Below are 27681 nucleotides of genomic sequence, written 5' to 3'. Positions count from 1 at the left end.
GATGTGGTACGGGTAAAGCAATTGTTCTTTCAGAGTTTCATGTACAGCCCATTTTGTAACATTGTTTTGCGCCGCAAGCTTCCTTATGCTATTTGAAGGATTATTAGCAACGTCTTCCAATATTTGTTCCTCTACATGAGGGTCTCGTACTCTCCTCGGGGCTCCTGCTCCACCACGGCGTGGCAAAAAGCTTCCTAAATAAAGGATTCGGAAGAAATTAGTTTCACTAACGTTTTTCACTATTTTTTTTTACCTGTTTCTCTTAAACTACGATCAACTCTTTCAAAAGTTTTTGGACTCGGCAAATGTCGACCCGGAAACCTTTCCTCATAAAGTCTTCTTGCCTCCACGGAGTTGCATAATGCTTCCCCATAAATTAGGTGCATATCAGCATATTCTGCACAGGAATATTCTTCCATTTTTAAATGTTATTTCTAACGGCTTAAAACGAATACCACAATAAAATTGAATTTTTATTCTGTCACGCGCCTTTGACAAGTACTTTAAAATCAACAGGGTCTAACAACGAAAACAATAGAAAAGAACTCCATGGAGACAAGAGCAATAATAATTTGTAGATGTATTTTGGTCATAGATGTTGATTTTACAAGAAACGGCATTATTCATTCCCTTAATTCACCACCAGTAAATGTTTATGGTGAATCTGTAGGCTGGCACTAGCGGGAATGATTTTATTGTAAAAAAATAAATTTTAATTGTTGTTGTATTTGTTACCAATTTTTTTCAAAACCGATTTATCTCGCAAACCGTTCATTTTTTCGAAATAAATAAAGAGTACCATTTTTAAAGAAAAACCTTCAGAGTATCTAATAATAATATTTTCAGTTTGATAAAATTACTTCTGTCAAAATTTTGAGAAAAATTGTGATAGGGCCAGTCCGTTTCTGGACACCTGATAATAGCAAAAAGTTGATTTTAGCATCAAATCGTAGAGCTCCATGTGTAATACAACGTACGAAAATTTTATTAAAATATACAGGGTGGTTTCAAAGTTATAACCCTAAACGTTAATTTCTAGGTACCCCTTTGACCCCCCATAACTCCATTAGGGGGCACATTAGGAAAAAAAAATATAGGAAGGACTAGTTTTATTTTGACCTCCCCTATACACTCCCGAGAGATTAGGAGGTACTTACCGGACACTCTGTATATCCATTGCCCCTCATCTCTCGACCTTCCCTCACTACTCGGCCGCGTATGCGCGCTCGGCCGTTTTTGAGCATGTTTGGAGAAATTTTTAACTTATTTTCATCATTTTTATCGGAAAATTAGAATATACGTTTTGTAGTATTACACTTCTACTTTTAAAATCCGGCTGAAAAATTAAAATCAGATCACCTTCAGCTAATCCTGAAACTATTCAAAATAGTGCACCAAAAAACCAAAAGACTAATGGTCCGTCAGCGCCTGCTTTGTGCACACTTAAAGTACATAGAATTCAGTACATTTGTGCACAAGGTCTGCTCTACAACTTAAAAAATGGCGAAGTAATAAATTTTAAAAAAAAAACGCTAAATTATCCGATTTTTCCTGGTTTTCTTCGTGTCTAAGTATCCGATCAGATCGATGGACCTCTCGTTTTATTTGCATTTCGATTCTCTACAAATTGTCTCTGTATAACATTCAGATTGCTTCGTTAGTTTAGGTTTTATAAGCAAAAAACTAAAAAAAATGCGTCTTTTGCATAAAAATTTTTATAAAAAATAAAATTAATTATTGGTTAATCGGAATAGGAAACATAAGCATATATCTACAGACTCTCTTTTTACTAGTATTTTTGTAACAAAATCACTGATTTAATGCTCTATTGATTTGCCTAATAATCGAATAATATAAAGCTCGCTACAGACATGTTTTCAAAATGGTGACTTGAAATTCTAAAGCTATATTCTAGTTAAATTCAAATACTGCGTTGGGTTCAGTGCGTTTGTACGATGTGAATTATAAAACATGAAGTATCCACAGTAAGTGCGATCGTTCTATTGAGGCTGAGGCAAATATTGTAACACTACAACTCAATTTTATTAATGAAACAATCTCGGTTAAACCTAGCCGCACGACAAGTCAAAAAATTTAGGAAAACGATCAGAAAAAGCAAGAAGTATATTAGGGACTTTTCGTTACCACTTTTCTGGATTCAATATTAATTAATAATTGTGGAATACAGATGTTGCGATTATTTCTAGATGGGAAAGGACCTTTTACTTATATTTCGAGAATTCTATACTGGATTTTCAAAATATGCCACTACGCTCAAAATCTTATTTGTCATAAAATGTCTGACAAATACAAGGGTAGTCCAGGAAGTAAAGAACGATTTGGCATAACTAAATAAAAATGAAAGATATTAACACAAAACTTTATTTACAAAGTTACAGAACGTTACACTATTTTTCAATGTAAGCGCTATTACTGTCAAGGCACTTATTGTAATGTGATACCTGTTTTTCGATGCCGATGTTATACTCTTCTACCACCATAGATCTGAGCCAGGATGTCAGTCCTTCTTTGAGATCTCCATCGTCTGCGAACTGTTTTCCGTCCAAAAATTCCTTTAGTTTCAAATACAAATGAAAATCGCTTGGTGCCAAGTCAGGAGTGTTAAGAAGATGTCCATACTGTGTTTGTGGGATGCATGAGGTCGAAGTTTGTGGTCAATCAAAAACACCTATTCAAACAACATTCCACGTCTCTTGTTTTGGATAGCGCGGGAGTCGTTGAAGAGTTTCATAATATGCCGTTGAGTTTATTGTTTCTCCTCTTGGCATAAATTTCACGTGGATTAAAAACTTTCGGTCCCAAAAATCTGTTGCCATCACTTTTATTGTGTTGAGGTTTGGTGGTGCCACTCAAAAGGCTGACACGTGGATTCTGACATTTTGTAAGGAAACTCACATTTTATATTCCGTTACAATTCGGTCGAAAAATTCATCACCATTATTGTCATATTGGGTCAAAAATTCAAGGATCGCTCCCATCCATTTGGTCTTGTGAACTTCAGTTAAAACCTTTGGTACCCACCGAGCACGATTTTCTATAGCCGAATATTTGATGTAGGAGAGATATTGAAATTTTTGGGAAAGATTCATACAAAGTGTTCAGAGTGAAACGCCGGTTGTCCTGAATTTTTTCCTCAACTTTTTCTTTCGTTCTCGTTCTTAAAGAGTGGTGACCTCCCACTCCGGTCTTCGTCATATACATTGCTTCTTCCTTTATCAAATATTATGCACCATTTCGTGCACTCGTTTATTACATTATCAACATACATAGGGGACCGCCTAGCCGGGTGTCTTGGCCGATGGATTTCGATCGGCCGAGGTAAGCATCACGGACGCAGGCTGGAACTTGGATGGGTGACCTAAGGCAGGCTCGGGGACATGGCTGTGGCAGCCTACCAGAGACCTGGGTCGCTCGACACCTTCCGCCTGCGTGTGGTCCCCGATAAAATGATAATGAGAATAGAGCAGCAATAAATCTCTGTAACTCAAGACCATTGCTATCATACATAAAAATTGTACGAGACTTTGCCACCAAGCCACCCGTGTAGTAATGGGATGGTTTAAAGAAAAGCAATGAAGGGAGGTGTACAAGGGGCCTAATAAGGCCTAAGTGCCGTGGTGGAAAAGCAATGCAAAACAATAGTAATAAGAAGCCGTCATCTTATTTAATATTGTCAAATTAAGCTTATTTTTTTAAAATATTAAGTTTTAATAATGGTTATGCATATTCAATTGCTAAAATGGCCAATATGGTTATGGCCTTGCAGATGGAAATAGCACTGAGGCTAGACGAATTTATATGAAAAGATTTCCAAATCATCCAACTCCAAATCCAAATCCAAGAATGCTCAGAAATGTTTTTCAACGTTTTCCGGAGTCAGGCCCATTTCAGAAAGGTTCAATTCCTGAAAGACCTTTGAGTGCGTTAGAACGCCAGAGTTGGAAGAAGCTATTCTACACGAATTTGAAGAATACCCAAATACTAAACTTTAACCGTCGCCTCCTACAGATATTTTCTTGAAAACATTTTACCTGAACTACTTGATGATGTTCCCTAAGTGCTCATGAATGTTTAAATGAAAAATTCGGTAATAACGTGATTGGATAAGGCACTCAAGAACCAGGTCAACCTTGGCCACCCAGATCACCCGATATGAACCCTATTGATTTTCTTGTTAGAGGACATCTGAAGACATTAGTTTACAATTTCAAGAAGATCTGAGGCATGTATTTTGGCTGAAGGTGACTATTTCCAACATTTATAATAATAAATCATAGTAAATTGAACGCGGAACGCAAATGGCTCCATCTGTCGTGCTGACTTCCAACTATGCCATTCAGATGGTTACTACGGAAGGAAGTGACCTGCTAAAATTTGTCAAGTACTTTTGTTGCACAACTATCGCCAACAGGGCGAAAATAGTGTTTAAATTGCCAGTGTTGCGAGAAACAACTACTCCGCGGGCTATATATCCCGATCGTAAAGCTGAAATATTTCCTGAAATTCTAAAAGAAACATTATTGTAGTATGAACCTGTTTCTAGAAACATTAGAGTTTACAAAAATTTAGTTTATCGACTTTGTTCTTGGTTTTCCTATGTTTTAGGGGAGACAGAATAATAGATATACAGAAGAGATAGAATAATATACAGGATTCGTCATGGTAAGTGGCCTATTAAACGATTCAGAGATACCAAAGATAATATGATTCTAAAATTTTATTTCTGTGGGTTATCAGATCTCTTCAGTGAAACTACCGGAAGTAGCTGTCAACTTCGTGGAATGTAACAATCTACATATTATTGCATTATCGACAAGATGAATTAAAAATAAGTCAAATATGTTAAAACTTCTAAATATGTTAAATTTAACCGTTTTCGAGATAATCGACATTTTATAAAATATTTAACAGATGCAAGCTTTTCGAAAATTCTTTATATCTTTCTTCGTTCTGGAAGCTTTCACTTGCTTTTCGGAACACACAAAGAACATAAGATACACTATCTTCTACTATCAAAACTACCTGAGGAGAATTATACTAGTGTCGTATTTTTTACGTTACATTTTGAAAACTTAAAACCGACCAAACTTTTTAAATTCAAATGGAACACCCTGTATTTTTTGCACCTTGTTATAGAAAATCAAATCCTCTTTTCATCGATATAGGCATTGTAAGAACTACAATTTCAATTTTATCAGATATTTGAGGTTTTCTTCCATTCTCAAGAATATTAGGTAGGTACATTAAAAATGGAACATGGAACACCATGAATCAGAATTATTAGCTGTATTTCTATGATTTACTATTTTGCAACTGAAACAGAAAATTATAAATTATTTCTATTGGTTTTCTTGGAAATTTTCTCTAATTTTTAATATTATCGTGACAGTTTTTTAAAGAATAGCAAACATAAATAATTTGAAAGTTTATTGTTATTTTTTTGTAAATATATTCATTATTTAAAAGAACAAACGCGAAAAAAGGCATTTTATTAACGTAACTGAATATAAATAATCAATCTTCTACAAAGTACGCTATTGTATGTAACCAACCGAGTTTCATTCGTGTCCAATTCCTCAAATGTTGCAAAATACCGAATCATAGAAATTTTGATTCATGGTGAATGTCCCATGGACATAAAATAAATTTAAAATATCTTCTTTAGAATAATTATTTTGCATTTTTCTTGTCGAACAAATACTTGATACTAGTAGAATACTGAATGGCAATACCAATATTTATCTTTCAAGGCACATTTGATGATATCAGTGATTTTCCAAATTGTGATAACTACTGATTTTGTTTTATTTGCCGATAATACCGCTTTAAAGTCAATTAATAACTTAACTAAACTCACAGAGGATGAAACGGATACGCTGCCGCTGATAAAGGACTGGCTTATTGCTAATAAATTGAACTTAAACGTTGACAAAACTCAATCTTTGCTTTTTACACTTCGCCATATCAATACTTGTAATAACTCAAACAGCATTAAATTTCTTGGAGTTCACCTTGACACTAAATTGCGTTGGGAAAAACATGTCAATGATTTATCCGCACGTTTATCTAAGAATATTTTCCTACTGCATAATTTGGATCGTGTAGTATCTAAACATATACTCATGTCTCCATATTATGGTACTTTTCATGCCACCATGACTTATGCAATTTTGAACTGGGGTCATTCGTCTCACAGTGATAAAATTTTTTTGGTTTACAACGTAAATGTATTAGAATTATGGCTGGAATAAAATACAGAGATGATTGTCGGGAGCACTTCAAACTGCTAAATATTCTTACAATGCCGTCAGTTTACATACTTGAATGCCTCAATTATATAAAAAATAATCAGAAGGGTTTGTTCGACAAGAAAATTTTCAATTCCACCATACAAGACACAATATTAGGCCAAAATTTCATAGATTAGCGAAATCCAAAGATGGCACAAATTATTTTGGCATTAAATTCTTTAATAGACTTCCATCTGAGATTCGATCACTAAATTCAGACTGTTTTAAGGCCAGAATTAGAAAATATCTTAAGANATCATTATTACTTATTTGTGGTGGAACATATATTATGTAAACATACAGAAAAGAGTTATTTATGGAAACTTTGCAGCCTAACAGGTCAATAGCTGGAAATAGATTATTTAAATAATTATTATCAAGATGAACAACATGGAAATCTGACTTGAAAGCTAAAAGGACGCCACCTCCGCGTGAAGTGGAAGTCTGCTGAAAGTCCCTATCTTGGCGAAAGACTATAAAGTGGTTAGGTAGAAATTCACTACTAAAAGTGTCATCCTTCAACCAGATCTCCACAAGTGCAACACAGTCGTACTCCAATTCACACGCCGAAACAAATAATTCTTCAAATATGAAATGATCTGCTCGGCTCATCTAGTTTGACGTCACGATCTGAGGAGATCCACGGATAGGTATACTTTATTTTTAAATTAGTTTCGCCCTCAGATGTTCTTCGGGATAGTTCATTCTTCAATTGGCGATAATGTTCTTGGTGTTTTATCTAGCGACACTCTGATATTTCTCGGTTCTCTCAGATTACTCAGCTTTTGCGCATTGCGAATGATTTCATGGGAAAGAGATTCAGAGGGTAGTATAACTTTTATGGGGCGAGGTCTGTCAACATTAACTATTTTTCCCAGTCTCATATGTTGTGGTAATGTTTCTAGTTGGGTATTTGGCAAAATGTGCAACAAGATGTTTGAAACATGCTGTTGATCATGGCGCACTCTGTCATTTCTATTAGAAGTGGTATTTTCAGGAACACCATAAAGTATGATATTCTTTTTGCGGAAATTTCTTTCCGTAACTTCTTGAATTATTTCCTCAAATTCCAAAAACGATTTCGAAGGGGTGTCAGGAGGCGATTTAATAGATTTGAGAGTTTCAATATCTCTTTGTAAAGTAACTATTAAGGGTTTTAGATCATTTATACTGCTACCCATCTGGCAACATTTTTGGCAAGTCCAGTTAATGTTCTTTTTAGATCTAATTGATTTAACTTCGACAGAAGTTAAATCGGCACAAGAATGATAGTATTAATCTTTACAAATGCTGCAGTATATAAGTCTATTTTCCTCGTTCGATTTATCGCAGCACACACATTTAACTGCCGGCATGATGGAAAATTAATGTTGAATAAAGAAACAGATCTAATATGAATGTAGAACCTCCAAAAGCCACTGCTGACACAGGGTCAACAAAACCTCGAATAGAGTTTATATGAATAAAAAGTAAGGCGATAAGGAAAAATGTCTGTAAAGTACTATTGTTCGTCAAGTATAAATGCAATTATTGCCGAGAATACAACACTTGCAAATTTGATTTTGGTATATTTGTACTCACAGTATTAACAAGGTTACGATAGTATGTTTTCCAAGAAATAATAGCACTAATATACCACGTTTTGAATCACTTTTATCGTATTGACCATAAACGATGTTTACTGTACAATAGCACACACACATAATTCGCGGCCCTGTATCTCTTTTATTTTAACAAATAGCTATAACAAACCCTATATATTTTTAAATCGCCGCTCAAACTCTATCAAATGACATTATTAGATCGTCTCCATAGTAACATGTCAAAATTGCTATAGTCAACTGTTTTTGTTCAAATGGCACACTATATATTTTTTTATCAATTCAAGATATTTTTTTTCTGCGTGCAACTGTGTAAGGAAGTCTATAATTTCATTAGAAATATTGCTAGAAAAACAGCAAAAAAGATGCACCCTACTTTTCCTAGCTTTATTCTGAAAAATGATAGCCAGCCGCGAAAACAAGTTACTATGTTTTTTAAAGTAACATATTTTATATTTAATACGATAATAATATAACAATGGAAAACAGTACTTATTTCAAATGTTCAAAATGACATCCATTTGCTTCCAAACACAGAATAGTTCTGTGTAACACTCAAACACATTCTAGTGTATATTCATTTAATCTCCGACATTCTACTCTTATTCTGTTTTTAAGGTCGTCAATATCATTTAAAGGTGAAGAGTAAATTTTTTCTTTTAGGTAAGGCCAAAGAAAAAAACCTATAGGAATGAGATCCGGAGATCTATAGCAGGCCATTTAACATAATCGAATGTTCTTAATCTCTTACCCTTCTGTGTTTAAAAACTACCGTATTCGGTCACTAACCTAACTTCTACTGTGTTTTTAATCTGTACTGAACGACAAAACGTTAAGGTTTTTTTCACTATATTGAAACAGTTTTTAGTATTATGTTCAATTAATTATTCAGTTTGTAGTACGTAGTGACTTATTGTGTGACTTATTGCTTTTCTAAGAGTAGTATGATACCTACCTATTTAAAATGAGAGTACGGTTAAAAAAATACTCACTCATCCGTCTATAGTACTTTGTTAAGTTGAGATCCGTTGCACAGTTTTGAAACCAATTACAACGTTCAAGACGACTGGGGAAATCAGCTGTTTCGCTTCAACGTTCGAACGCTTTGTAGTCCGCCGGCCGGCGGTTCCCTCTTGGGGACATGGTTAAAATTTATAATATTATGACTGAATCACCCTGTATACTAACATTTTCTTAATACTCTTCTTTTCGGCTTTATCTGAGATTCAATCTGACCTCTATAAGAGCTAACTATCGCGCGCGTTATCACCCCTGCAGCTCTCTGCAAGTGGTTGCGCTCTACCTCGAAAAAAACTCGTGCTCCCAATTTTTCCCTCTTTAAATCATTTACCCAAAAATTGATTTTTTCAAAATTATAGAGTGGCGTTACCTCTTAAACTAATCATTCAATTGAATTACTGTTGCATTTATTGTGGATTTTGTGAAATACACTCACCGCCAAAAAAAATCGGCCACCCTAAAATATTTCACAAAGGTCCCCTTATCTGCTTAGTTTAGAAGCTCTCGCACCTAAGCTAGTTCTTTTTCATTATCAATGGTTTAAGATGGATTACTCCACATTTACGTAAGTCTAATTTTTATTTTACAAGCCGAAATTCCTATTTCAACGACATTAATATTCTCACGTAAATCACACAGCAGCAGACTATGCATCATTTCTTATCATTAATGTTCTCCAAAAGGCAAGTAGACTTATTGTTTTTGGAATTAAATTTGACAGTCAATGAAAGTTTCACAACAATGCCGTTAACTGCACTGAAAGAAATGGGCTTATTAAACTGTTTATCTAGAATAATGTGTATAGCGCATATTAAAACTTTTATAACCAATATACAACTTTTATTAAAAAAAAAGCAATCATCTCCATACTCATTATTCAATCAGTTTAACTGGAAGGTGCTTAATACACCTTATGCATCTATGAAATAAAGGTTATAATGAATTACTTATACATTATTAGGTGTTATAGACTTTATATTCCAATTGTATAGTAGGGAAGATTTGTTGTATAAAGACCAGTATCCGAATTTGTATATAACAATTGTATTAACAGAATTATTCGTTCTTATACTGAATATGTTTCCGTTTTTAACGTGTAAAACGCATCTTATAATGGTTAAGTGATCGTCACCTCTCGGTGCATAATCGGTTATGATCGTTGTTAAGTTATATTCATAGTCTTGTAATAATAATCATATGTCAGACCCGAGAGCGAAGTGCGCCGACTCAATAAGAAACCTGGCTATTCCAGCCGCTGATTTAGGGTTCGCCGCACGAGCTCATCCCTTCTAAAATTTCAGTAGCATGCTATGCATGAAGCAGAACGGTACTCAACTATCTTATACAGTCCACTTTTATTGTCCATACATGTTCAATCATTGTCAAAATAAACACACAAAACCACAACGTCTTTATTATCTTTACTCAAGAAGAGAAAATACAACAATCGTAAAATTTCCGACAGTCCGCTGTGCATCGACTTACACACGTCTAGTTTGATGAAAATGGACAGTATATGCACATGTTTTGTGGGATACATGATCATATCGCGTTGTGTGAAATGGAAAATTATTATGTAAGTATCTAACTGTTTTATGGCTTGTAATTGTTTTGTTTTTTCAAATGTAAATCTTGTCTAAATCTTAAAAATTATTATTTTGTAGGTCCTATTAGAAATCGCTGATGTTAAGTTTTACATAAGATGGAGGAACAGAAGGTTAACGGTGACAAAGAAGAGCATGGGTATAAAGTCAATCAACCAGAGGAAATAAAATTATATGGAAAGAAGCTCAACCTTTCTGGGGATGCTTCATTCTTAAGGTGGAAGAGTTATAGTGCAAATTCTCATGTAATACAAGAAAATACGGGTGCATCGTTGCTAAGAAAATAAACTGGACAGTTTTGGGAGCGATTTGTCATCATTTTTAATGCTTAAAAGTATGTTTTATGTATGTTTACATTAGAACCTTAGCTTGTAATTACAGTTATCCAATAAAATTTCTGAAAACTTAATGACATATGTTTTTAACTCATACAGAGTATACAACAGTTTAATACATTTATTATTATAAAACTTATAACCAGTACTAGATGTTCTAATAACGATATGGAACACTTTAATAACAGTTATTGCTATTATTTCGTAAAGGGTATAAAAAAAATTGTATACTAGTTATACAATAATTTAATAAAGAATAAGGTTTATAGTCACTATACATGTGTGCTAGCAATACGCGTTTTATATCCAATATTCACCTGTTTAACTGTCACATATAGTACACAATGGTCTTATAATGGCATATAGAATTCTAATAAATAATAAAACGCATTTCTTTCAGTGTGTTGCTGACGCTTCTCAAGTTGTTGCATTGATTGAAGATAGACGTATAGTCAGCGTTATGTGTCTCGTTCATATACAACGTTCATAAATTTAGAATTATAGAAGAAATATTTTGTGTGAATGCTGTTGAAAATATATTTCTCTGCGCCCAATTCGCCTAACACAAGACAGATTCTTTTTAAGATACATCAATCAAAAATGTACTTCCCAGCCTGTTGGAATCAACACATTGGCGAAGGTACCCTCAATAGTTGCTTCATTCCTGAATATCGCAAATCTAGAAGCATATACTGGCCATTGTATGAGGTGCACTTCAACAACTTTATTGACCTATAAAGGTGCCGATCTTACAACCATCAAACGGCATGGTGGATGGAAGAGCTCCTCTGTACCAGAAACTTATGTTGAGAAGTCTATATCTAACAAACTTGATATTGCAAGGAAAATCCAAGGAAAATATAGCTGTTCCTTACAAGAAGAGACATCCGTAACTTGTGCAAATTTTTCATACACTTCGGCAGATGTTATGCATTCCGAAAATGATGACAACAATGCTACAAGGGTTGTTATTAACGGAAAGGAAGTTAAATGTGATAAAAAATGTCTATTACCATAAATGTAAATGTTAATGTGAATAAGTAAATAAATTAAATTTGATTTATTATACGTTTATTATTTTTTCATTATTCTACTAGTGAAATAAAGTTACTTTATTCCACTAGTGACTAGTGGATAAAGTATCACTTTAGACGGTTCATACATTTGGATAAAAGTCCGATTATAAGGTGATTGTGGATAAAGTAGATTTAATGCCTTGGCTGCTTTAATAGACTCGGTTGCGCCTCGTCTATTAATACTAGCCGCGGCATTAAAATGTTGTACTTTACTGCCTAGTTAAACAAATAACTATTACTAAGTCAGCAACGTAACCGTTCTGGAGCTTATTTAAAGATATTTTGTTAGTGTTAATTTCTACGTATGGCTAAAATATATTTCCTTCAGTCTATAAGTATTGACACTACAGTTATTCACACATAGGTTGTAAGTCTAAATAATTCCTCTATGGGGTCAGGAACTCGAATTTCGCCTCAACGTAAACTAACCTCTGGAACAAGACAAGTCGTGCCTTTAGAAAATATTTTAGATATAGGTCGCTTCATTCGCTGCCCAATGTCCCGCCCCCTCTCCGCGGCCCCCATTGGAACGCGTTTCATAAAATGCATACCATGTCCTCGAAATTTTTCTCAAATAATTACCGACACAATATACCGACATTTGTTTCTCGGTATTTGTTTATATCAACCGACCTATTTTAGTTTAATCATACAAGTTGAAAGAGATATCGACGTTTGAATTTCAACACATTGTATTCTCATTATCCCCTGTGTTGTTTTTACAATCTCAGCGAGAATCTCAAGTGTCTTGAATGTCTGATTAGACTTATCAATACACTTATAAATAAAAACATATTCCGCCACTTTAACCAATTCAGTAGGTCTCGAGGGATTAACTAATCTGCCACAGAACAGTGACTGCTAAATGCATTGAGGGTGATTCCAGTGCACACATTGAACTAGAGTCTGATTGGCAAAACCGACAAGTTTACGGAAAAATGTATTCGAAGAAGAGGTTCTACAGTTTTACTCTCCTAATAGTCTTCACAGGTAGATATTACTTTTCGAGCAAACCGCATTTAGTATTACTGTAGTTGTATCATAGTGTTAATGAAGGTGTCATTTCAAATTGTAGCGACTGATCATTTGGTCTACCGCAATATACTAGCCGAATTATTATAATTTGTAGATGCATTAAAGGAAAAAATAAGAAATAACTTATTAGCCTTTTGTTTTTCGGTAGACTCGAAGATTTAAATGTATGTTAAGGCAAGTAAATAAATCTAAAGACATATTTTATATACTACTATGGACGATCATAGATGATTTTAAGTCGCATGTAATTCAGTACAATAGTACTTCAGTACACAATAGTAATTCATGAACAAAAATAGGTTTTTTAAATATGACCCCATGTTCAATAAATTCAAGTTTAATTTAAACTATGTATGATGATCTATCTGTCTCAAACCTTGATGGGTTCCATAGAATTGTAATTTCTTGTAAAAAATATGTTTGCGTTCGTCTAGAATAAAGTTAGATATACAATGCTGACTTACTGGAAAATAACTATTCATGTAAATGGAAACCTAAAGTACTAAATTCCATGAGGCAGATAAGTTAAAAAAACTAATGTTTCTAATGGAATGGAAACTTTTAAAAATATCTTAATCTTATCTCACATGTCTTACAATATGAGTAACTCACAGTGAACATTACAATTAATGATAAAGATAAAATCCAAAATGGAAACCCATTACATTATTGAAATTATTTGAATATTTCGAATTTAGAGACTTATGGTTGACGATTAATCAGATTTCCTCAAAATATTCTGTTAATTACTAAAATATTGAACTCAAACGTAACTTCAAATTTTCACGTTAAAACAATTAATCAAGGCCGTTATTCAAATCGCTTAAAAGTGGACGCATGATGGTTATAGTCAGAAAGAGATTAGATAAAGAAGGATGGTCAGATGATTATTGTGACGTCTTTATCATCGCTTTTCTGATTGGTTTTTGTTGCTACCCCATTTATTCCATAGTTCGTGATTCCATATGAATTCCGATTTTTTTATTCTTTTATAACTGTCATAGATAATTTTGTATGCTTAAAAGTTACGGCCTTCAAAGAATTTTTTTATGTAATAACTTTGAGATAACAACAAATAACTAAGATATTTGATTGAAATTTGATGTACTTAGAGTTTTTTATGGCAACCGGAGACAAAGATATGATTATTTCTTACCGTTTACTGAGAACACTTGAAATTGTCATTTGTTTTTTTACATTTCTTTTTTAGAAATTTTGAAAAACGGCATTTGCCTAACTTTCCACATTCCTTTGACATTACAGGAACTTATTACTTATATATTATAAAATATACTTATTAAAAATAAGTATATTTTATTCTAACAACTCTTTATTAAGGACAATTAGTTTTCGGCATACCAAACGTGTAAATACAAAAAAATTGATTTATTTTTTAAAATATCTTAAGATTCTAAATGAAGCTGACAAATTATAATTGAAGAAAGATATTTTAAATGGTAGATTTTTAAATTTTAATTCTATATTTAAAAATATACCATTCGCTTTTTACGAAAATAGTAAATGTATTTATAAACTAGGCGGTATCTGTTTTGGTTTGGATGATTCGTATATCCATGGAGATTTTTGGCTTTTTGGCTTTCAAATATCACTAGAAATGAAAATTTTTCTATGCGCATAAAAAAACGTGGGTTTAACTTTTGACGGCATAATATGTTAAAAAAATTCGAAAAATGTCAAATTTTTCTTCCTACTTAATTATGTATCTTTTTAAGAGTTGATTTTAGGCGAAAATGGAAGAGGAAAAAAATGTTTGTTTAAATTAAAATTAAATTTTACAAAATATGACTAGTTACAAATCGAATGAATCATGATTATTATTATAAAAATCGAAAAAAATCTCCAAAAAATGGGGTTAAAAAACATTACTTTTTAGGGATTTTTTTGGGGTCTTTAAGTTGGGTATAAGACCTTCATACTTGACTTAAGAAAAGTTCATGTTATGTAGAATCATCACATCAAATTTCATCAAAATTGGTTCCAAAGATTTTTAATAATAAGTTTGCAATCCAGATTTTGAGAAAAAAATTGCAAATTTTCAAAATTTTGCACAGCAAAAACCAAGGCCATTAGATACTTGAAAATTTAGTCACATATAGAAAAGCTCTCAAGCTTTCAAACGCTTTTTGAAAAATTCGAATCCGTCAATTAGGAGAGCTCTGGCGCTTGTTTAAACATTGGTCGATTTTTTTTACTTATAAACAATTAGAATAACTTTGTGAATATTCAATCAAATCAAATTTTTTAAAGCAGGTTTTAAAAGTTAATAGAAAGACACTTCTTTAAAAAAAACAGATCGATTGATCAATTAGTTACGTAGTTATAGCCGATCAAAGTTAATCGTCATTTACACTAAATGTACTGAAACATCCGGGCTAATTTTTCTTAAAATACCTTTGGTATTCCGAGTACTTACCAGGTCTAAGTTTGCAATACTTTTCTTCATTGGCAACCTACTTTAAAACGCATTTAAAGTTATTTATACAAGCGAGAAATTCAAGAAAATCGTACGTGTGATGGTGGTGGGGGACACAAAGAGCGCGGCCGCTTCGGCCTGCTCGAAATTGAATAGGCGAGTTCAAAACCGCGACGCGCTTAAACATTTTTAATGTCTCAGCTTTTAGATGTCCGATTTTGATGATTTTTTTTTAAATCGATGTTTCTCGAGTTAAAAAAACAATTAGCATATTTTCAAATGCCTGCCGTTAATAATTATTGGTCTTTCAACAGTCCAATAATTATTTATCTTTAAACTTTCTTTAATTATTATCAACTTTATTTTTTTATTGTATCAAAGGTAAGTGCATAAACTTATATACTGTTTATCAAAGATCAAAAACAAATTTATTTAAATATTCTAAAATTGTTTAAACAACAATTATTTTCCAAACATCTCGAAAATGTGTAGTTAATTAATTAATTAATTAATTATTAATTTAATCATCTTTTCTTCTGTGATTAAAGTATAATTCAACTATTATTTACTGTTTAAAATATAAGCAAATGAGAAATAATTAAATCATTATATTACAAAAATACAAAATTATAGTACAAATATTCTACCAATGTTTAAACAAGCACCCGAGCTCTCCTAATTGACGGATTCGAATTTTCAAAAAGCGTTTGAAAGCTTGAGAGCCCTTATATATGTGATTAAATTTTCAAGTATCTAAGGGCATTGGTTCTTGATGTGCAAAATTTTGAAAATTTGCAAATTTTTTTTCAAAATCTGGATTGCAAAATTATTATCTAAAATCTATAAAACCGATTTTGATGAAATTTGGTGAGATGATTCTGCATAATATGAAGTATGAACTTAAAGACCCCAAAAAAAATTCCCTAAAAAGTAATGTTTTAACCCCATTTTTGGCGATTTTTCCGATTTTTACAATAATTATCATGATTCATTCAATTTGAACTAGTCATATTTTATAAAATTTAATTACAAACATTCTTTTCCTCTTCCTTTTTCGCCTAAAATCAACTCTTGAAAAGATACATAATTAAATAAGAAAATATGACATTTTTCGAATTTTTTTAACATATAGTGCCGCCAAAAATTAAGCCCACGTTTTTTTTATGCGCATAGAAAAATTTTTGTTTCTAGAGATATTTTAAAACCAAAAAGCCAAAAATCTCCGTGGATATATGATCCACCCAAATATGGACTCTTTGAAACAGATACCGTCTGGACTATTAGATAATACTGTCTAAAATTTAACAAATAAAAAACGAACGCCCCCATTATTTTTTTGCGAAGCTGCATTGTTTATTATCAATTTATTTTTTATTTGTGGATAGTAATTCTCAGTATTTTAGTCGGCAAACTGACCGGTGCGGTCTTCTTACAAAACATAATAAATAGTGAAAAGAAAATACTTGTATAGGATCGATAGGTTGAGCACCTCCTTAAACTGAGTTATTTTATCTGCAAAGTTCTAAAAGATAAGGAACTACTAATACTAGTACAATTCCACATGAATTAAGGCAAATAAATTTATTGAGTTCGTAACATAAAACAAAAAAATACTTATGTTGTTTTCGCCACAAGTGTTTATTTCTAAATTCTTAATGAAAATATCAAGTTGAAAATTAATACTACTCGTAACAGATATTTTGATAGATTTTGAACATTACCTACTATCTTAATAAATTATTACTTCTTCGGGAAAACTATGGCGTACTTGTTTACATTAAAAGGAAGCTCCGTACCCCATCGCACGCCACTGACTCAAGTGGTAAAACTAAAACTATAACAACCAAAACAATAACTATAACGAAAACTATAACAATCAAAAGACGCTTCATTTGCAAGTTGTACCAAATTTCAATCAAATCCGTTTATAGTTTTCTGAACTTTGACAAGAAGTAATCAGTTCCTCTATATCGAAACCTAGGCATTTTGGAGTTTATTTAATAAAAGAATATATTCTAGTAATTTCAGAATTTAAAGTCAAATTACCCTATATACAGGGTGTTAATTAAGTAGGTACAGTAAAGTGCGCACCAATGTTTATATAAGCTTTTTGTCTTAAAATTACTCAAATAATCGTCTGTTGAATTTATTTTACATACTTAATTAACACCCTGTATACGATATATTTGTTTGTTAGTGATAAAATGAAGTAGTCCATTGAAATGTTACATTTTTTTGGGCTTAGCATGCAAAAGTCAGAACACGCAATTTTGTATTTTAGATGTCAAGAGGGGGTTAGTGTAAAGTTAAATCCATGTTTGTGGGGTCGCAACCCTTGTGCATAAGCCGCCATCTTGTAAAAGGGGCTGCGAATGTTTTTTATACTACTACTTACTATATCGGGCAAACTATTCGTCGCACAGAAAATTTGCAAATACATTTTTTGTTGCAAATTAAATTTTCTACAAATTTGGTTCGTAGTCGTAGAACCAAAAATAACAAAGTTATTAAAGAAAATAGATACAAATTTGGGAACAAATTTTCTTTTGGTAGTTATAACTTTTTTTTGGTCATTTTACAAAAAAAATACATCAGAGCATTTCGATAGAGGGGTTTTCAAGGAATAATTTCCATTGCAAACTTTTTCAAATTTTATTTATTTATTAGGGTTTTACATTAATATGAATGATTAGGCATAGTTTTCTCTCATCTTTCCATTATTTTTATAAGAAACATTTTAATGATTGACATTGCAATGTTGTTAATTAGTTATTGACTCTTTTCCCCACCCCCTACAAGGTAGAGTCTGGTGGCGTGTTTTTTTTACGTCGTATCCCTAGTAGGCAGAATCCACGGACATTTACTAGCTAACATAATAATTAGTGTAATTAAAAATATCGAAATATATTTCCCAATCTACTGTATCCTCAGTCTCTTTGATGGGCCAGGCTGCGACTCAGGATCTGGTTGAGCTTCCGATATTGAATTGATGAGGAAGGATGGAGAATGAAGTGGCGTCATTGTTGGTAGTTCATCTTCAAAATCATTCTTCTCGATCAATTTGTATATCTCCATGTTGCTGCATGTCTCCTCAGAACAATTCAGGCACACTGCAGAACATTTGGGCCTGCCTTCCGACATCCACACATTGCTCCACAGTTTCCTTTTGATAGATGATAGACTCGGAGGCTGTGCAAGCGGGCTGTGTCTTGTGTTGGAGGAAGTGAAGACACATTAAATGTATTATTTGTTCACTGACTTGGCGAAACGTTTATATCTAAGACTGTCAAGAGAATCATCATCTTTATTGCCACCATATAAAGAGATGAAAAAACGTTCGCCAACGGCAGTGAGCAAAGTAGGGTCGACTCTCTCATTGAGGTATAACGCTGTTCTACTAGCTAACTCAGGACGTGTCTCCAGGGTTGTGAGAAATTTCATTTTACCGATGTTGTAAGCTGCTGAAGTCGTCTCACATCCTGAGAAGGCATGGAGAAACAACAGATTATCCACAAAGACGTCTCAGACGACATACATAAATTTGACGCACAATATAATTGCTCGGCTGTACGTCCTTTTGGTAGTTTTAAAAAAAATACATTTGAATGTGTTCTTCCAAATGCCGTGAGCAAGACAAGAATGTCGATATCTTCGGCGACAATAGTGACTGAGTCGAACGATTGGGATGCAGCAAGAGCGGAGCGAACGATGAGGGTATCTGCATCTGATTCTGCTTGGTCGACACTGGAACCCACCTCTTGTCCTCAAAATTCAAAATAGTGTCCACAAAACTCAAAATACTTTTCATAATTAAATACGTCACGTACGCACGTGGTAGCACAACTGGAAGAATACTTTGAAGGACACCTCATATGCCTAATCATTCATATATATACTACCTAATGTATACTTACTAGTAAGTATACGTTAATATGAATAGAGAATGGAGAATAGTGCAAGTTTCGCATCGCTGTAACACCCTAATAAATAAATAAAATTTGAAAAAGTTTGTAATGGAAATTATTCCTTTATTATCGTTAATAACTTTGTTATTTTTGATTCTACGACTAAAAGTTACAGAACCAAATTTGTAGAGAATTTAATTTGCAACAAAAAATGTATTTACAAATTTTCTGTGCGACAAATAGTTTGCCCGATATAGTAAGTAGTAGTATAAAAACCTTTCGGAGCCCTTTTTACAAGATGGCGGCCGATGCACAAGGGTTGCAACCCCACAAACATGGATTTAACTTTACACTAACTCCTTCTTGACATGCAAAAAATAAAAGTGCGTGCTCTGACTTTTGCAACCCCAAATGTAACTTTTCAATGGACTAAAGGTATTAGAGATAAACGCGTTTAAAGTGGAATTACAAAAAAATCGCCTACAAGAATTAAATAATAATTGATTAGTACCTAAAAATAAATGATGTTATCATAAAAAAAATTAAAACTCTTAAAAACGGGATAAGAAAGTACATTCATACTTTTGTTTGGAGCAAACAAAAGTGCCCCCTATCAGTAAACTGAATACAGTAGTTGAAACAACCGCAAATTACACTTTTATCCAATAATTATCCAAATCTAATAGAAACAAAAAGTTATGGGAAAAAATAACTTATAACTCTATGTGATGAGCTGGGGGAAAAAGTTTCTTACCAGCTCGTTGCAGTATTTTATTTTTATGTTTGTATGAATTATCTTTAGTAACAAGTAATTTTGTAAAAACACTTATCAATGCTGAAGCAAAGAATCCCTATTCTTACAATTAAAAAGAATTCAAATTTGCAATTTAAACGTTTGACACGGTTTATTAATCACACAATATTGTTCTTCAGTTGATTTGCTTGCTACTTCCGGCGACGTAACACTGTCATGGACATCACCAGTATTTCCTAAGCTGCATTCGAACGACACATCCAAAAACCCCCTAGGCAGGCCAATTACCGACGATGAGGATGCTTGGATAGGATCTCTCGTCACCATCGGTGCCATGATGGGTCCTCTACCTGCTGGATTCATAGCTGAGAAGTTCGGAAGGAAAATAGGACTGCTTAGTCTGGCCATACCGCATATTGTGTCTCTCTTTAGCATGGCATTCGCGCAAAGTATTTACATTTTCTACTTGGGGAGATTTTTAGGTGGATTGTCTACAGGAGCCGGTTATACTTTGCTCCCAATGTACATAGCAGAAATATCAGACGATTCTGACAGAGGGAAATTTTCTCAAACTCTCAACATCTTTTGGGCTTTTGGAAATTTCATACCGTATGCCATTGGTCCTTACCTATCCATTCAATGGTTCAACATAGTTCTAGCTATAGTCCCTACTACGTTCTTCATAGTATTTTTATTGCTTGGTCCAGAAACACCTTATTATTTGGTATCAGTGAATAAACTGAAGAAAGCAGAAAAATCTTTGATGTCACTGAGATCTCTCGATGAAGAAGGGGTGAAACATGAACTGGAGCACATAAAAGAAAATTTGGGGAAAGAAGAAACTGGTCACTTCAAAGATATTATTCTAAACAAAGGTCTCAGAAAAGCGCTAATAATATGCCTAGTCTTAGTGATATCTCAGGAACTCTCGGGCTTCTGTGCAATTACGTTTTACTTGCAAACTATATTTGAAGCTGCAGGAACAGAAATAGCTTCAGATGTTTCAGCTCTGATCGTAGGATTCTCTATTTTCTTATCCAGTTTCTTCACCCCATTCCTAATAGACAGGTTAGGAAGGAAAGTACTTACTGTAACATCATGCTTCGGAATGGTAATAGCCCTCTCGACTCTTGGCACGTTCTTTTACATGCAGGATTTTACGGATATACAGACAGACCCCGTATTCTGGGTGCCAATTTTCAGTTTGATCCTCTACATATTCGCTTTCCACTTTGGAATTTGTTCGATACCTTGGACTTTATCTTCGGAACTGTTCCCCAGTAATGTGAAAGGTATAGCCGCCCCTACTATAACGATCGCCTGTTGGTTAAGTTCGTTCCTGGTGACGAAATTTTTCAACAACATGAACTCTGCAATGGGCAAGTCGGGGAGCTTCTGGTTCTTCGCTGGATGTTGTTTGTTTACTGGTGTATTCAGTATATTCTTTGTACCAGAGACTAAAGGCAAAAGCTTCAACGAAATTCAAGATATGTTAAATGGATCTGACAAAATAAAGTCCGTTAGTGAGAAAGAGGCGTACTGATCTAGTATTCTAGTTTTAAGATACGTTGAATGACTCATGTAGCAACATTATCATTGCTATTTGCATTGGAAAAAATATTTGCATTGGAAAAAATGAGTCGCAATGTTTAGGCAACAATTTTTTTACAAAAGTATTCTTCCAAATTATATGTTTTGTAAATCCGTTTTCCTTGAAGTTGCCTTAAGTCCCTCTACAAAGCTAAAATTTAAAATAGACTTTAATTGTAAGTAGCGAATGAATTACCAGATGCCCTTATTTTTACTCCAGGCCGCTCTTATGTGGAATATTTTAATTTTGCAAAAGAATGGCCAGACTGTATATTTTTATTATTATTCATTTATAGATTTAAAATTATTATTTATAAATTTTGTAAACTATTTTTTGTCTTAAAAATGTATATACTAATTAATATTTAATTTATTGCAAATGTATGAGCTTTTTAAGTGTTCTAAATAGATTGTATGTATATGTTACTTAAATATTCGGATAATACTACTCAAATTATGGAAAGCATAAGACAATTAAAATTGCATGTTCTTGAAAATGTATTTTTGCTATTTTTATATAAGAAAAAAGCTCTCTTGTAAGTAGTACCTGCTAGATCAGATTAAAATCTATTTTAATTATTCGACTTTTTTTAACCCAGTTTGTACATCCATACAGAATGTTTCAGATTGTAGTACGAAAACTTTCCAGGCAGTAGGTCAGAAAATTTTTACCAAAATAAGTCTATCATCTTTTGTTTTTGAAATTTTTGAATATGCCCCAACTATCAATATAATTAATACAAAAACAAATACCTGATATATTACAATTGTTAAATAATGTATTCATTCAAATAAGTGTTTTGTATTTTTGTTGTTCTCTCATCATCTTTGACAACGATGAACACGTAGAAAACAGCTACCACGAAGTGATCTTTTTGTTTCCATCAGAAGCAACTGAGGTCGGACCTAACTGTAAAATTTGGCACTCACACCGTATATTTTAATACCTACTATTCTACTTTTAACCTAAATAAACAGTTAGGTAAATTAATTTCCAATTACCTATTACATTTATCAAAAATCAAAATAATAGTTTGAATAATTGTTTGAATATTGAATATCTCGCCGCTCACTGTTTCCATCGCCGCGGCATTGGGTACTGTACACTTGGCTACAACATGCTCCAGCGTTGAGTGAATGAGTTATATCTAACTCATTCACTCAACGGCTACAGCTCCCCCTCCACGCGAGGCGGTTAAAATAACATGATTTAGGAGGGAACTGAGGCCGGCTCAAAGCTGCTTATAGTTTCAGTCTTTAAGTTCGCGGTTAATGTACACATCGCATAGTACGCGGGTAGTGCCTGATGTCATGTGAGCTTAAAGAATTTGTACTATAGAAGGGCTTTAAGGATAAGGACAAGACAGGTATTAATTTAAAATAAATAAAAAACAACTTCCTTAGAACAAAACAAGGTACGACTAAATTTAACGTAACGTAATTTTGTCGTACAGATCTAAAATCAGTAGTCTCTACTTTGATTTGCTTTTTTTATATCTTTCATTTGAAAAATTACTTATTTTGAAACCAACAAAACTACCTTGCGTAATTTAGGTATGTAATAAATATGTTTGTATCCTCTTGAAACACTACACTTGTGTTAGTGTTTTCCCACTGTTTTTTTGTGAATATTATACAAATACTAATACTAGGTACTAATTGTAAGTATTTATATAAAAATACATAATAGGTAAATATTATATTATTAATATATTTTTAAGGTATTAGGTAGAGTTATGTAGTTTCCATGGGAATAAAAAAAGTAATAAGAATTTTGCATTTGATTAGGAAAATCTTTGAAATCTGTGACAAAAGCAGTTTAGACCAATTAAATGCAAAATCCTTGTTATTTACTATTCTTGTACAAAAACATCAAAATTTTCGCTACAAACGGTCTTTATAGAAGCTTTACACGTTATTGAAACGTACCTTTCGATTTTCACTCCTCTCATCTCAGCACTGATAAAGTCGTGGTTTTTACTAAAAAAAATCATAACCATTAACAAACCTATTTCTGGCAAATTAAAAGAATCTGCTTTTACGAAATTTGCTTATATTTTTTAAATTTAATATGCATAAACGATAAAACATATATGTGGTAGATGCAGAAACTCATCTTGAAGTAGCGTATGCGCTCCTAACTACTACGCCACATGCCAAGCCGGCTGACCGTCCCATGCGGTGACGTCATTACATTGCCACAGCTGAGACAAAAGGCTTTTTTCGCGACTGAATATTGCTGAATATCCGACCTGTAGTTACTATTTCTATCTCTTTTGATCTTAGTTGTCGTATGGTAATTTAAATCTCTTCATTCACTCGTACTACAACAACATACGACTTCACTCGCCGAAAAAACCTAAATATTCTCGTTTTAAAAATTATCTAGTTTGGAAATCGCTCAACGGATTGAATTGAAATTTTCAGGATCCTCGAATCATGAGCAATACTTTGTGTATACAAAATAAGAACGTTTTTGAAAATTTGCTGAATGACCCCATTTAGAATTCGAAACATAGACGAACATACACGACAATATTCTGAACAAAACTTATCCTCAAAAAAATTGTCATCAGTGTCACTGGAAAAAGTAGTAGCCAACGAACTCTAGCAGATGGTCAAAAAATAACAACACTGACGTATTTAGCTCTCCAAAAACTTACCATATCACATTGCTTTTAGGATAAGTATCGATAGGTGCTTTTAATAAGATGCTGTTTTGAAGTTGTTTTTTTTTTTGTAACCATTCACAAGTGAATAAACCAAGAATAACCGTAAAACTTTTCGTTCAATTTGAAGTTAAAAATGCCATTTTAGAGCAATGCATTTCAAGTGAAAAAGACATCAATAGCGTAGAAATTTTGAATTTTCTAAGGGATACCTAGCTACTAATAAATATTCAGTTAGTTAAATTTTTCTACTCGTATTATGAAATTTAATATACAGGGTCGTAAAGTCCCCATAGTTCATCGTCCGTTACGTCAGAGCGATAAAGTAAGTCATAGACATCCGTGCGATAGAGAAAGATGGCTATAATGATCGCGTCTAATAGTCACCGCCCATTTCGCCCTGCCGCAAATAAGAAGTGGATCTTATTTGTGGAAGGGCGAAATGGGCGGTGACTATTAAACGCGTTCATTATAGCCATCTTTCTCTATCGCACGGATTTCTATGACTTTCTTTATCGCTCTCACGTAACGGCCGATGAACCATGGGGACTTTCCAACCCTGTATTTATAACTTTTTTAGTTATTGGTCAACTTAAATCAAATTTATTTCAAACGGAGGACTCATTCTCCTAATATGCAAAATCATCCAATTTAGATATCAAATAAAAGATATACTATATGTATATTTAAACAAAATCGAAAACTCTCAACAGGCATTCATATATAAAAAAATATTAATGAAGGTTGTCCGGAATTATCAAATAGGTTTACATTTTAAATTTAAAAAAAAATGTAAGAATTATGGAATAATTCCCAAATGGTAAGGCAGTTCAAATCAATAATGAAAATTAACCCATTAGCGCCTAAAGGTACCATATGGAGCCAATAAATGTCAAGATAAAAAGTGGGGTTTGAGAGTGATTTTTTGCTAGCTTTCGTCAATTTGCTTATTTGCACATCTTCAGTATGATTTTTATGAAGCCCTTAGGAGAGTTCATGCGGCGCTTTGTTTACATTTGACATTTTTTTGTGTCGAGTGAAAAACTTGTTTGTACGAGTTTGTTGAAAACATGGACATCAACTTCGTGTAAGTATAATAGTTATTAGATATTTTATTCTATACTAGTTGCTTTTAGTGTTTTATTATACTATTATATCTAAAAACATATTCCTATTCGAGAATAATTTAACTGATTATTTGGTTATGTTTAATATTGTTGTAAACATTGGCGTTCCCATATGGGCCCGTTAGGCAGTAGCTCGGTTGAACTAATATATATCTTTAGCTGTAAATCTTCTTTTAGTGGAATTATCCTTCAGAAAGCGATTGTCAACTTGACTTTAGGAGAAATATATTGCAGGTAGAGTAAAACCAACAATTTGTAGAGGAATCATATTTTGACGTTTTTTTTTAAATTTATTTTCAGACATATCTAACGAGATATAAAGTACCAGCTCGCGCTACAGGACGAATACCTCGGGTAGCAGCAAGTGATTTTCGAGTCAGTAACGATATAAGGTATGATGGCATGCATCATTATGTAACCACTATTCCTGAAGCTAAAAGAAGACGATTTGGTGGTGAAAACTGTAGCAGCCGAGGAAGAACAATGTGCTGCAAATGTAATATCGGCTTATACGTTGACTATTTTCGGAAGTTTCATACTCAGTAATAACATTTACTCATTATTTTAAAGTTTCGTTAAAAGAACAAGTTACTTTTTACTTTTTTCATTGTTGCTCATTTCTGGTGACGTTGCGCCTAAAGGTCCCATATGGGAACACCTTGTTTTTCGGTTAATTTAGAGAAAAAATATTTTAAGTTGACTAAATATGTTAAATAAAGATGTTTACTACTTATTTGTATTAAAAATTTGCATAATTTTTTTATTTTTTTTTTATCGGCGTTAATGGGTTAATCACCTGCAGTTTACTGCTAATTTAATACTTCTAATTACTTACTCAATTGCTAATTATACTTTAAAAATAAGCCTTTGGGACAATCCGTTACTGTGTACAAACAAATTTTCTCTTGAGAGATTGTTGCACTCGTTTGTCTAAAAATGTATGTCGGGTTTTATTTGGATTTTGTAAGACATTGTTGTTAAAAAAAATATATTTGTTATAGTCCACATTTACCACGCTTTATATTTTCTGTATTTTAGAAACATTATCGTAAATATGACAAAATAATTCCAATTTTGAATGATATGCCAAATGTAGTCTTGTGTCAACATCACTTTTACGATTTATCTCAATACAATATAAAGTTTATTGTTCCCAGCTGACAATTGCAGTAAAAAAAATTAAATTCGTTTTAAAACATGCTAAAAAGTATACCTTTTTGCAGTAGGTAAATACATAGAGTATTTCATGAAATATTTGCATTTTCTCTATATTTCTAATACCAAAAAAATATGACAAAAAAACGACTCTCTGGTGTTCTTACCGACCTCTATGTTTTAAATAAAAAATAAGCTCACGTTCATTTTTGGCCAAGTTTCATTGAAATATTTTAAAAAGTGATTATTTTTCACTACCTACTTAACAATATTTCCCCTTCCGATTTGTTACATTTGTTAAATATTTTCTGATAGATACTTCGTACTCTTGAAATGATAAGATGGGAAGAAAATGTAAATGGTTTTTATTTTCAATATTTTATATTCAAAATCTTAAAAGTATACGATCTATAAGTCTATGTTTTTAATATATTTAATTAATTTTAACATAATATTATGTAGGTACTTTTTTTTTAATTAAATAATTAACATGAAGATTTTTTTTTGAAAATATGTTTAAAGCGGAAAAACTAGTGGTCAATTTTTTTTATAATGAAGTTTGGGATCACTGTTTTTTTGGGAAAGGACTTCTAAACTCATATAAACAACTTTCGTGAACAGATGTTCTTATTTTTATTTATTTTTATTAAGTTAGAGCATTCATTATGAAATGGAAATAAAAGAATGTTCATATAAAATTTTAATAGATATTTCTATAAACATTTACTTTAAAAAAATTCAAAACTATCTGCTCGTTTCCATCAGTTGGTTACGTAAAAAAAATTGTTGCAAATATATTTACAACCCTTTCAGAGACCTTAGGGTGTGACATTCCTATTTTAATTTCCCTTTCTCTAAATTTTTTCGTTACTGAAGTTCTCTTTGTGAGCCCAGCAGCGCATAGTCTAAGAATTAGTTCTAACTGAAAAGGCAGTTCTTAAAGAAAAAGTTAGTTCTAAAAGTTAAAAAGGGCAGTTGCAAAATTTGATTGCTTGAAGTACTATGAAACTGAAATTTCATGAATACTTGTTAGATGCCGGTCTGGTACTAGTTTCAGAATTCTGA

The 27681-nt window shown here is 32.8% G+C and overlaps 1 protein-coding gene across 1 annotated transcript; it reads left to right on the top strand.

The window, feature by feature from the left end:
- Window positions 1-12777: 12777 nt before the first annotated feature.
- LOC108912496 (facilitated trehalose transporter Tret1) lies at window positions 12778-22242 on the top strand. The gene is made up of 2 exons (XM_018717729.1): window positions 12778-12937; window positions 20255-22242. The coding sequence occupies exons 1-2, from the start codon at window positions 12886-12888 to the stop codon at window positions 21616-21618; spliced, it is 1416 nt and encodes a 471-aa protein (XP_018573245.1). The 5' UTR covers window positions 12778-12885; the 3' UTR covers window positions 21619-22242.
- Window positions 22243-27681: the final 5439 nt, after the last annotated feature.

This window comes from Anoplophora glabripennis, unplaced genomic scaffold (genome assembly GCF_000390285.2).
Source record: "Anoplophora glabripennis isolate ALB-LARVAE unplaced genomic scaffold, Agla_2.0 scaffold602, whole genome shotgun sequence".
Taxonomy (NCBI): Eukaryota; Metazoa; Arthropoda; class Insecta; order Coleoptera; family Cerambycidae; genus Anoplophora; species Anoplophora glabripennis.
This window is presented reverse-complemented; position numbering and strand designations above follow the sequence as displayed.